Source organism: Octopus bimaculoides, chromosome 6 (genome assembly GCF_001194135.2).
Source record: "Octopus bimaculoides isolate UCB-OBI-ISO-001 chromosome 6, ASM119413v2, whole genome shotgun sequence".
NCBI lineage: Eukaryota > Metazoa > Mollusca > Cephalopoda > Octopoda > Octopodidae > Octopus > Octopus bimaculoides.
This window is the reverse complement of record NC_068986.1, coordinates 42,963,190-42,975,589: the sequence shown is the minus strand read 5'-3', so window position 1 is coordinate 42,975,589 and position 12,400 is coordinate 42,963,190. Positions and strand designations below refer to the sequence as shown.

The 12,400-nt window shown below is 33.2% G+C and overlaps 1 protein-coding gene across 1 annotated transcript in view; it reads right to left on the bottom strand.

Moving 5' to 3' along the window:
- The window catches only part of LOC106874031 (contactin), a 164,816-nt gene that overhangs the window by 37,402 nt on the left and 115,014 nt on the right, over nucleotides 1-12,400 (bottom strand). Inside the window, exons 19-20 of the mRNA XM_052968460.1 lie at nucleotides 9,050-9,197; nucleotides 6,354-6,475 (exon numbers count right to left, since the gene is read on the bottom strand). Of these exons, the coding sequence (XP_052824420.1) occupies nucleotides 6,354-6,475; nucleotides 9,050-9,197 (270 nt within the window). The remainder of the gene's footprint in view (nucleotides 1-6,353; nucleotides 6,476-9,049; nucleotides 9,198-12,400) is intronic.

The following is a 12,400-nucleotide window of genomic DNA, read 5'->3' as shown; positions in this document are numbered from 1 at the left end:
CCCGCGATCCCTTTTGATCGAAATTATCCCCCCCTCCAAGAAAAGCTCTACTTTCTAATTTGTCCATTTTCTGTATTTAGCCCTGTGTGGCTATAATAAAAAGATATCTATCTGTCTGTCTGTCTGTCTGTCTGTCTGTCTGTATGCATGTCTGTCTGTATCTATATACACGTATATATAATACATATTTATTAAGTTGGGGGAGAGCCACATATAATACACTCCATGTATTTGAGAGCTGAAACACCTGAATAAAATTGGAAAACCCAATTTCTTGTTAGAATTTCATTTGAATATTTTTAAATGCAATAATATTCTTTCATTGATGTAAATTTTAAAACCGTTTACTTGCATTAGTTTCAATAAATACGAAGTACACAAATATAGGAAATATTTTCAAAACCTTTGATTGATTATCATTTTAACTATACTGTGTTGGGACACCTATATTGAATATCGGAATTTGTCTCTCAACAAAACAAAATTATACTGCAATATTAAATAAAAAATGAAAAAATAAACAAAAATAAAATGGCAAAAATGAAAGCCTGCTTATAGTATCCATGTGTTTGTAGATAAAACATGGAGTACAATAATCATTCTCTTTATTATAGGCATAAAGTCTCAAATTTAGAGGTAGGGCGTTAGCCTTGGTTGAGAGCCGGTGAACATTCAGCTGATACTAAACCAATTAATTCAATCATGATATATTTCTAAGAATTACGAGATGCTTCGATTTCATGAACTTTGTTGAAGAGTACGGGATTCACAACAATATGTTGCGTTGAAGAAATTTCTCGCTCTTTATTTTTCTGAAGTTCAGGATATTTTAATTTTGGACTCAGACTGGGATTTGTGTAACATATTCAATGCAGCTCCTCCTATAATTCTGTGTTTCTATATACAGTATGGATGACTGAGTAGCGAGAAGGCAAAGAATTGGACAACCGTCACCGACTACACCCATCCATGAATGTATTTACAAGAAATCTAGTACATAGCCTCAGTTTCTGCAATACATCAACCTAGCTAGGAAATTATCAAACCATCCTTGCAGTTTATCTTCTTTCAGTTTGTATTCTTTTGTTTCAATATTAGGAAGTTATTTATACTCCTATAGCGTTTGGATATCTGAATGAAGTTTCTTAATAATATATATCTCTTTCAGAACATTTACTTTACTCTAAAACTGAAAATAGCCGGACTACGCAGAACAGTACCTTATCTATACTGTTGAGCACCAGGCTGATTCATTATGCAATAAGGAACATAAGAACTTGCATCCATTCATCATTTTCCATTTGAAAACAGGAAACAGGATCTTTTCTGTTAAAGTAATAAGAAAAGCTATGAGACACCAACAGATGCACAAACCTACTCTAGAACGGAGGGTCCAAAAGAGTACGAAGATCTAGCAGTAATCCGGGAAGAGTTTTGGTATGTGCATGAAGAGAGGTGCTGAAAGGTCTGGAAGTGGTTAAGAAATGCAAGTCTAAGAGAGTGGGAAGTTCAGTCAGGATCAAACTCGGGTAACCTTAACTCTTATTTTTAGCAATGCTGGTGCTCACTAGCACTCTCCGTTACATTAGTAACGAGTATACTTGTTACCTTTCGGTTGTAAATTGCGAATAGCCACCTTAATAATCTCTCTCCCTCTCTCTCTTCCTCCCTCTCTCTCACTCTCTCTCTCTCTTTGTGTATATATATATAATTGATAGTCTTGTAGGTAAGTTGTGATATTTACTACAATCAAAGCGAACGTACTCTATGCGTGGATATTCAGAGTTTAAATATTTATCTCTAATGAATACTATCCTAGACGATAGCTGCTCATCACACTGCAAAGTAATTGACTAAGACTGAAATAATGAAGTGCAGTTTCAGAATACATAACTGATGAACGAAAGGAGAGTACGAATAAAATTTGTGTACGAGACATAAACAGCTATTTTGAGTGAAGAGAAGAATGGAAAAATGCTTGTTTACCAAATTATATAACTATTATCGAAGGTTTGATGTAGTTGTTTCATAAACATTTTGTAATTTTGTAAATATTTTCGAAAACACGACTCTGTTCGCACAACTGAGTGCCATTAGAACATATTGTACGATGGACATAACAAGAAAATATTATTGTAAAAGGGAAGGGCAAACATTGATTTGAAAATTAAATTTATTTTTTGTAGTGACTGCAAAGCATGTAATAAGGTGAGTATATAGAGGATGGGGCAGAGAGGATGGACGCTTTTGAAATGGCTATTACTCAGTAACAGGGGTGGGGACATATGTCTGACAGGTATCATTCGGTCCGTGGTATCTTAGCATTTTCTTCTCTTTTCAGGTGAAGCCATGACACTGTGGACGATAGAGCATCGTATGTCTGCCTACGACAGTTACGTGAAGAATAACGAGTCTGTCACAGCAGTTCAGCGTGCGTTTCGGCGGCACTTCAACATTCACCGAAATCAGGCTGTTTCCACCGCATAACACAATCTTACGTTGGGTGAATGCACAAACGGTACGGACCCAGGAAAATGTGAAACGCATCAGACAAGCTTTGATACGGAGTCCGGATTGCTCTGCTCGGTAATCGATCGAGAAGGCGTATTTTGCACGAAGACCTGCATTTCCACCCGTACAAATTAATCATTGGGCAACAGTCGAAACCATGGGACTATGCATATAGCAAAGCTGGAAAGAGTGGAGTCCCAACTTCCAAGAACGCCTTCAGAAATGCATCAATGAAAACGGACACCAGTTGATGTTATTTTCCACACTTGATTTCGACAAATGTTAATTCAATACGAACACATTGATGGCAATAAAATTTGTTTGCAGCGAAAATTAATGATTTTGAGATTTTAAAAAAAAACGTCCGTCTTCTCTGGCCCACCCTGTATTATACAGAAAAGGCTGAAATGGTACAAGGATTCAAACTAAATATCTTTTTCGACATAGTTGCTGAGTTTAAATGGAAGTCATGAGATTGGAACGTGTTTTGAGCATATACTATTTAGATATTTCACTTTAAGTTCAAGATTTTCAGGAATGCCAAAGAAAAAAAAATTCATTATGAAGTGACGTGCAGTATATTAATTAATTGAAATCTACAAAACACTAAGTATTTACAATGATACTGCAAGGAAATATTTATTAAAGAATCATGCTAAAAATGAGTTGAAGGAGATGTTAAGGAATATATTTGCAAATGTTGTTAATTTAATCAGAAAAAAATACCTTCATATTGCAAACCATCTGTTATTGTCTACAACTTGTTAATGATCTGTAGAACAGATTCAATCTATGCTTATTTTAAAACATGATCAGAGTTTCCTGGAAGTGTTATCGGAATGGGAAGACATAAAACGCCTTAATAAATTAGTAGCTGGAAGAAATATCAATAATAAAGTGAAAACTAAAAATACAAACCATACAACGATAAAGTCAAATTGAAGAAAACCAATCTATAATTGGATTCAAGTTAAATTTGTGGACAAAAGAAGTTATAGACACTATAAGCGGAAATGCATTTCAGAATGTATTGAAATATAAAATCCGTAGAGAATTAGTTTATGTAATAAGAGAGTAATAATTAATAAAGCAAATACTTCATTGGGTTTAAATTAAATTACTGGATATCTCATGCTATAATTATTGTGATTATAGATGTAAATCTTCAAATAAATTGAAATAAATATTTGTGAAGATAATTCAAATTTCATAATGAGGAAGAAATTACAATAACGTTTATTTGGAATCAAATTAAATTAAGGGATAAATGAAGTTACAAATATTGTGAATGATAATGTAAATCTGAAAGCAAAGTGGAGTAAAAGTACATACAGAATGATGTTATCAATAATATGTACTCCTTAAGATTCTAAGATACGGATTTATTTATAGTTTATTTCCCTATTCAATGAAGTTTACTTTTTCTTCTGTTGAGAATTCAAAAGAAAGCATGTTAAATTGAATGAAAATTTGAGGGTCATCTCAATATATGTTTGAGAATGTAAGCAATAAGGTGGTACATAGATATGGTACCACACGACTTATACGACTCAAGATCAACTTACACGACTCAAGGTCAATTACATATTCATGGAATTTACTGATGATTGCAACTTAAAGCTGATGGACTGGCACCTAATCCAAAATTTGGATTAGAGTTGATCTTTGTGTTTCGCGTGAGCATAGTTGCTCTTGGCGCTTACTATTGATTACCTGTGTAAAGCGGAGAGCTGGCAGAATCGTTAGGACGCCGGGCAAAATGCTTAGCGGAATTGTGTCCGTCTTTACGTTCTGAGTTCAAATTCCGCCGAGGTCGAGAAATTAAGTACTGGTGAAACACTAGGGTCGATGTAATCGACTCATCCTCTCCTCCAAAATTGCTACCCTTGTGACAAAATTTGAAACCATTAATTACCTGTGTCCGTAACTCTGAGATTTGAATCTAAGAGGCAAATATAAGAATTAATATAATTACATTGGTTCGCAGATAAGATCGTGTATAGATTAGTGGATTTTAGTCAATGTTAGTTGTTGAAGATGAAAAATATTCTAGAGGGATATTTTTTGTAGGAAATTTATGAAATGTGTTTCCTTTGTATTTTAAAGTTTTTGCGACTGGCTTAGCAACAATTATATTGAAAGTTATTGAAGAAATTGCTGTTTCCTTTCTTATTATGCCTCATATGTTTACATGTACAACAAACATATGAGACATCCTTAAGCTAGTTTCTAAGTCGGCTTTCATAATAATGTTAGAAACATTCTGCAAAGATATACTTTTTAACAGAGAGACTAAGAGAGATTTTCATTATTATGCTAGATTCTTAAAATATGATTAGTGTTGTTCGATTTTCCATGCACATAGTTTAGTGATTTATTCAGTTAATGCTTGGAAAATATAAGGAATTAGTCAGAATTTAGATCACATATATGCCTTTTGGTATATTGTTCATCTTCCTTCTGATTTATCCAACTCAATATTATACAATGACTGCAATATTATACAATGCAGTAAAGACAATTGGCATTTCAGTTCGAATAAGTAAAAATCTTCAAGTGGTTTCATGGAGGACAGAAAATTTCACAAGACTAATTCGATGGTGCGAAAACTTTTATAAATCTCAGAATACCTCTAGCATTAATATCAGGATCGGATTTAAATCCAGTGAAAAACAACAACAACAACCTTGAATATATTACTTGTCTTACTTGAAGACCTCTATCTGTTAAAATAAATATGAAAATTAAAAATTTCAACAATGGTTTCCCGCAACATCCAACAGCTAAACTAGGTGAAATAAAAGGAAAGCAGATACAATATTTGTTAAATTCGACAAGACGAACGATCTGTTTGAAATATATAATACACTTTCTGCAGATTTCTTTTCAATTCTGTTGCTAATACTTGATGCGGAAACATCAAACGGAGAGATCTAGTTGATAAGTTTGTTATGGATAGAGAGTCAAAACTAAATTGTGTTTCGAAAACATGTTGATGTTTATGAAACTGATGATCATGAACATCTTGATGGTGAAGTGGGAAGGATGAAGATAAGGATGAAGATAAGGATGAGAACGAGAAGAAGGAAAGAGAAGGCAATATTGATGGTGTCCATGCACAAATATCCTTATATGTGTGTGTTAGAAAATATGAAATGATTGTAAGATTACAGAATTGGAACCTATTTTTGTAAATTATATTTCAATATTTAATTGCGAAATCCTAAAATGATTAACATAATATTCGTTATTTTCAGTTTACAATTTTCTCTGCTTATTTTCAAATAACCTACTGATATCAAATAGATGTGAAATGCGAGTTTTTTCCAGTTCAAAGCGGAATATTTTCACCTTCTTTCCAATTATTTTATTGACTGTATCAAAGAGAATTTGAAAATGGAAAATTATTTTATCGAAACACGATCTACAATAACGATAAATACATAATTATTTCATTTATTTCTTTTGTTTGTTTCAACGCGAGTATCAAACTTTATTCAAAGAAACAAAATCATATGATCAAATCATTTGAAATTAACTGAAATAAAAGCTACTGTTGTTAATATTTTTGTTCGTGTGAAAAGGCGGCGAGCTGGTAGAATCGTTAGCACGCCGAGCAAAATGCCTAGTAGCATTTCATCCGTCTTTACATTCGGAATTTAAATTCTACCCAAGTCGATTTTGCCTTTCATCCTTTCGTGATCAGTAAAATAAGTGCCAGTTGATCGCTAGGGTCGACGTAAACGGTTTACGCCCTTCCCCGAAATTTCTGGCCTTGTGCCAAAATTTGAAGCCAATATTTTGTTAAAGAGACACATTTATATTGGAGTATTTATACTTACTTGGTATCCTTGGACAACTCCTTTCATGTCTTCATGCGTATCAGGCACTGGGGTCCACAATACAGTAACAGCAGTACCATTGTATGTAACCACGTTAACATTTTCTGGAACCACGGTAGGCACTAAAAATGGAAATTTATTCTATAATAGCTTTGTCATCATGTTTTATCTACATATTCTCTTTCTCGTAATAGTTAAAAATCTGTTCAAACACTATAACAATAATTTCTATTATTTCAATGTTTAATCGTAAAAGGAACATTTGATTAATAGTAACAAAGACTCCTCGCTAAAGAGAATATTTTATAGTATTAGTTTCAAATTTTGGCACAAGGCCAGCAATTTCACAAAAGGGGCTAGGTCAATTGCATTTACCCCAGTGTTCAACTGATACTTATTTTATCGACCCCGAAAGAATGAGAGGCGAAATCGTTCTTGGCGGAAGTTGAATTCAGAACGTAAGGCCGGACGAAATGAAGCTAACCAATTATGGTATATCAAACAGTTGTAGAGCACCGATTTATTTTCCCAACCTCAGTGAAGTTTTAACTGAGAATGAAGAGGGGCATAGCTAAATGCTGCGGAGTGTGCAGGAGAAAGATACACGTCACAGAATTGCGTACGTATTTAGAAGTGAGCAGCTCTAACTACTAAACAATTTTGTCAATTAATGGAAATTAAGTTTTTGCAGGGACTCAGTCGCACGAAAGATTCTTTTTTAACCTCCTACTTGAATTAGTAACATGCGATCTGGCCAGTAAAGCAACAGGTTTAGTAAAATTAGTTTTAAATTTTGGCACTTGCTGCACTTATTGGAGTCCGGGCATGTTGGGGCACCGCCTCGAAGTGTTTAAGTGTTTAGTCGAAAAATTTGATCCACGTATTCGGTGTTTTTTAAAACCTGAGATTTATTTCATCACTCTGTCTTTTCAGACTGCAAAGTTACAGGAACGTAAACGAGCTATGACTGCCCGTTAGGCGGTGATAGGTGACAATCACAAAGACACCCCCAACGCATATATAGATACATATAGCAGGTTTCTTAATGAACTTATCTTCATTGATATTTTCATATAATTGAGCATCAAAAAAGTTTATAGACCAACTCACTGAAAGGTTAGGACTGAATATAAAGGCAATCAATTAAATTTTACAAGATATATCTAAGAAACTACCTTAAAATCAAGTATATCCATGATCCATATATGTTGCTCTACATGTTCCTAAATCATTTGGTATCAGTATAACATAAATGTGCATTAGAGAGCAATGCAATAATTTTATACATCATTTGACTTTGAAGATACACAAATTTAAATTGCCGTTTGAAACAATACTTTTGTTTCTAATCATTGCGATATCGGGACGATTATGCTCTTATCCTGTTCGCTTATGTTAATGTAATAGAACTAATATACGACATGATTTAAATTTGGATTATATAAAGTTTGGAAGTTCTTTGTCGTAATTTTAAAGTTATTTAAGGGAATTATAAAGATAATAATTTTTAATAATCTTTTATCATTGTTCATAATTCTTAAAGTTTACGAACAGGCAATAATTGATCTACTTGATTCTTATTGGCAGCCAGTAATGTCTTTTAATAGAGGTGAGCTGGCAGAATAGTTATAACGTCATGAAAATATTTAACTGCATTTCATACGGCTCTTTACGTACTTGGCTCAAATCTCGCCCAGGCCAACTTTTCTATACTATCCATTGAGGGTCGATAGAATAAGCACTAGTCAAGTATTAGGGAGAATGTAATCGACTAATGCCTCCAAATTTCTGGGTTTGTGCCAAACTTTGAGGCAACTTAAAGCAATAAAATTTTAATTTCTAAAAGTTTCAAAAGTGAAACTGGCAGTTTTAATGTTTACACAAAATCTATTTTCTATATTAGATGCTCTCTCTAGCATCTTATAGCAGAATGAAGTATGATTTGACATACAGACAGACGTGCAAGTTCCTATTATATTTTATTAAATTTAAACCTCTTCATTACACATTGTTTGACAGTATTTAAGACAAAACGCAATGGTGACTGTCAGGCGAGATGGAAATAATTCGTTACAATTACACCACTAATATCCTTGGCAAAAGGTGAACATCACATCATCTAAATCATTTCATATATTTTTACGGAGATTTTAGTAAAGTTAAATCATTACTTTAGAAAATGCAGAAATATAGTTTTTCCGGCATATTTCTGTTTTTAAAATTACCGAATACTTTTAAAAGTTGATTATAAACTTCTTTAAAATAACATTGAAGAAGTTTTAATTTAATTCTTACAAGTTTTACTTGTATTGGATTCTGATCAAAGTCTAAGAAAATTATCTATGCGGTCGTAAGGTAAAAGAACCTTTTCCCATCTCTTTCCCCAGAATTGACGTAAATGATTAAATGTCAAATTTGTATTAAAAATACAACAAATAAAACCACAAACAACTAAAGGTATTTTTGAGGTATTTTGTAAGATAAATTATCGTTAATTTACTATTCCAATTGAATGTTGAGGATAAGGAAGTGGATTCGGTAAACATACAAACTTTAAATTGACAGATTATGAGAAGTGTTAATCAAATTTTCTTAGATATCACAGAAGTATTTCTATGATTTCATTTATCAGCTTTATGGCAGTAATTGTATGGAAGTTAAATTGAGGGGAGAAATTATCAAATTTAGATACGCACTTCCTTCAGCAGAGTAAACTTCTGCAACTGTAGAATTCGGTCCATCCCCAAACAAGTTGAATGCTTGTACTTTGACTTCATATTTAACGTAGAAGTTGTGTGCTCCAACTAAGAGAAACAATTCATCTGCATCCTTATGTATGACGTGCTGCAAGAAACACATAAACAAAACACTTAGATAATACGTGAAACTTACAAACTTTTCTCTAAAAGACAAACGCTTTTTATGTTTCTTTTAGTTTAAAATAAAATTTATAGTTTTAAATATAAACTGATATAATTTAGCATATAACAGTTAAAAAATATAATTGGTTTCACAAGGGAGTTTTCTATTTTTTAATCTAAAATGAGATAGTTCTCAACGCTGAATATTTCCATCTTATGTAATTAAATAAAGAATATCTTAAACCAAACAATGTTATCACTGCTTTAACTAACCCAAAGTTAACTAAACCCCAGCAAGAACCATCGAAACACATATGAAGCAATTTCTGAAATGCCTGAAATTATCATCATCATCATCATCATCATCGTCATCATCATCTTTGTTTCGAATAAAGATAATAAGATTACAGGTTGAGTTGTCAACAAACTTCTAAGGATTAACTTTAAACATGTACTAGAGACGCAGTTTGAAGCTAGATTTGTTTATTAACTAATGTTTGACACGAAGTTCTGTTGAATGTTTTCTCTGTTACAAAACTATTAAAATGTTATTAACGAAATAATTCAATCACAAACTATATTAATTCAACCATAATTACAAATTTTTATATCAAATTTGGCAAGAGTTGTAAAAAGGGATCCTACGAAATGACAAGGCATATGTTGAAGAGGTATATCTATCTATATAAAAAGGTATATTGACAACGTTTAGCTGAATAAGGATTACGAAATCGTGAATTTTTAAAACAATTTATATAAATATATATAAATATCGTAGAAATGGAAAGAAAGCAATGAATATTGAAAACTTATTTACGTTATTCCTTCCTTCACATCGAATTTTAAAGGAATTTCTCGCAATACTAATGATAGAAAAAGGTTTAATTTGTAAAAAGTTAATGAGTCATTAAATGGAATATATAATTGGCTAGATATTGATTTATTTTCCATAGATTGCTGAGGATTGACTTAAGTTGTTAATCACCAAATATAGAGTGATGTATTATGAGATCTAATGAAATCCACCTTTTATCTTCAGTAGAAATACGATGATCTCCGCCAAAAACTTTACCCGTTTTCTACTGGACAATTTCTCTTCCGGAATCACTGTGTTACGAGGCATACTAATTTCCTATGTAATAATCCTATCTACTATAGGCACAAGGCCTGAAAGTTTGGGGAAGGGGACTAGTCGGTTATATCAACCCCTGTGATCAATTGGTACTTAGTTTATCGACCCTGAAAGGGATGAAAGGCAAAGTCGACTTCAGCGGAATTTGAACTCAGAACGCAGCGAAATACCGCTAAACATTTCGTCCAGCTCGCTAATGATTCTGCCAGCTCGCCGCCATAATTTCTTAACTAATAATAAACTTATTTTTGTCGCATAAATGATAGTTAGAACACAAACGTACGCTCAAAGTTAAGCTTAGCATTTTTATCGACACGATGCTTCTATCAATTCACTGCATTTTCTATACAATCTTTACAATAATTTATAAGATTTAAAATTTCGTGTTGCACAACTAATAATTTGTTGTTTCATGTTTCTGGCTAAATAATTACAAAGAAAATGACTTCGCTTTCATATAGAAAATTCAAAATGACACGTATGAAAAAAGTTTTATTTGTAACTCTTATGTATATACCTTCTTCGAAGCCTATTCTTCTATTCCAAGGATATATTTCATAGCTGTAATATCTTAATGGCATCGGTATTTACATAACAAAATGACGCACAAATACAACAAAGACTGTATGATTTGCATATATGAATATTAGAATGTAAATTAAGGCAAATTAATTTCCATTTCTGAGAAAGAAATTACTGATGCCAACATAAACTTAAAAATCCGAATAAGAAATTCTATACTAAGTCGAACATATTACATGTCTCCTTTGCTATAAATAATTCTCTCTTGGAAAGTGATCAATCTTTGCTTTACCGGCGATACACAGTAGTCAAATGTATTGGTTTGTTCTATGTTTTACGACAAAATTTTACTTTATTGGGGGATAAAATTCGTGAGTGAATATATTTTGGACGTCTACAAAGCAGATTTAGCTTTCTCAACGTAGAGATGATGGACAAGTACGTTTTGCTTCGGAATACGATAAAGCACAGTGTAGGTCCTTATAAGCTTCTTATTTGTCATTTTTATTCTTTATATTACCACTATAAAATAAAGCCTGCTTCTATATAGTTATATCCTGAGCAGGACCTTATACTTGTCCCTGGAAAACAAACACAGCTCCCTCCGTTGATAATTGTAAAAAGAGGATTTAATCATTTTAGAATTGGTTCGATGGGGAACCTACTGGCACTCGATCGATTACAACGATAAGGGTTCCAAATGATCCGATCAATGGAACAGCCTACTCGTGAAATTAACGTGCAAGTGGCTGAGCACTCCACAGACACGTATACTGTTAATGTAGTTGTCATGGAGATTCAGCGTGACACAGATTGTGACATGGTTGGCCTCTTGAAATACAGGTACTACATATTTTTGACAGTTGAGTGGATTGGAGCACTGTGAAATAAAGTGCCTTTCTCACGGATCCGATTATCCTAACCACTAAGCCGAATACCCTAATCACCAAGCCACGAGACGTCTCGATGGAAAACTACTGTGTGCGCAGTCTAATCCCTCCAATTACCTCAGTAAATCTTTTGCTGACATTTGATGTTAACGGCTTCATTGGTCATAGTATGCTTATCATATATGCCCCTTTATAAAAATCAGACAAAAGAGTGGACACACATTGCAAAGTACCGAAACCTTAATGTACAAACTGAAATGATTTGTTGAAAAATACTCACTTTGAGCAGCTCAAATATATATGGTCTGACCGATGGGAATTTAGAATTTCCTTGACCAGTGTAAAGTTGTTCGAAATCATACTGCTTATGTATATGAAATGATAATCTGCAGCTACTTTGTGAAAGTGGGAATGTGATATAATAGTACATGGTGACATTGAAGAATGATAACAGGTTCCTGGATTTTACCAACAGGCTCATGTTTCATTAGCTCTAAGGGCAACCGACTTAACCGAACTTGTTATATGCATATACACACATGCACACAGACACAGACGCACACACACACACACACACGTGCACATAGACACAGACACAGACACACACACACACACACACACACATACATACATACATACACA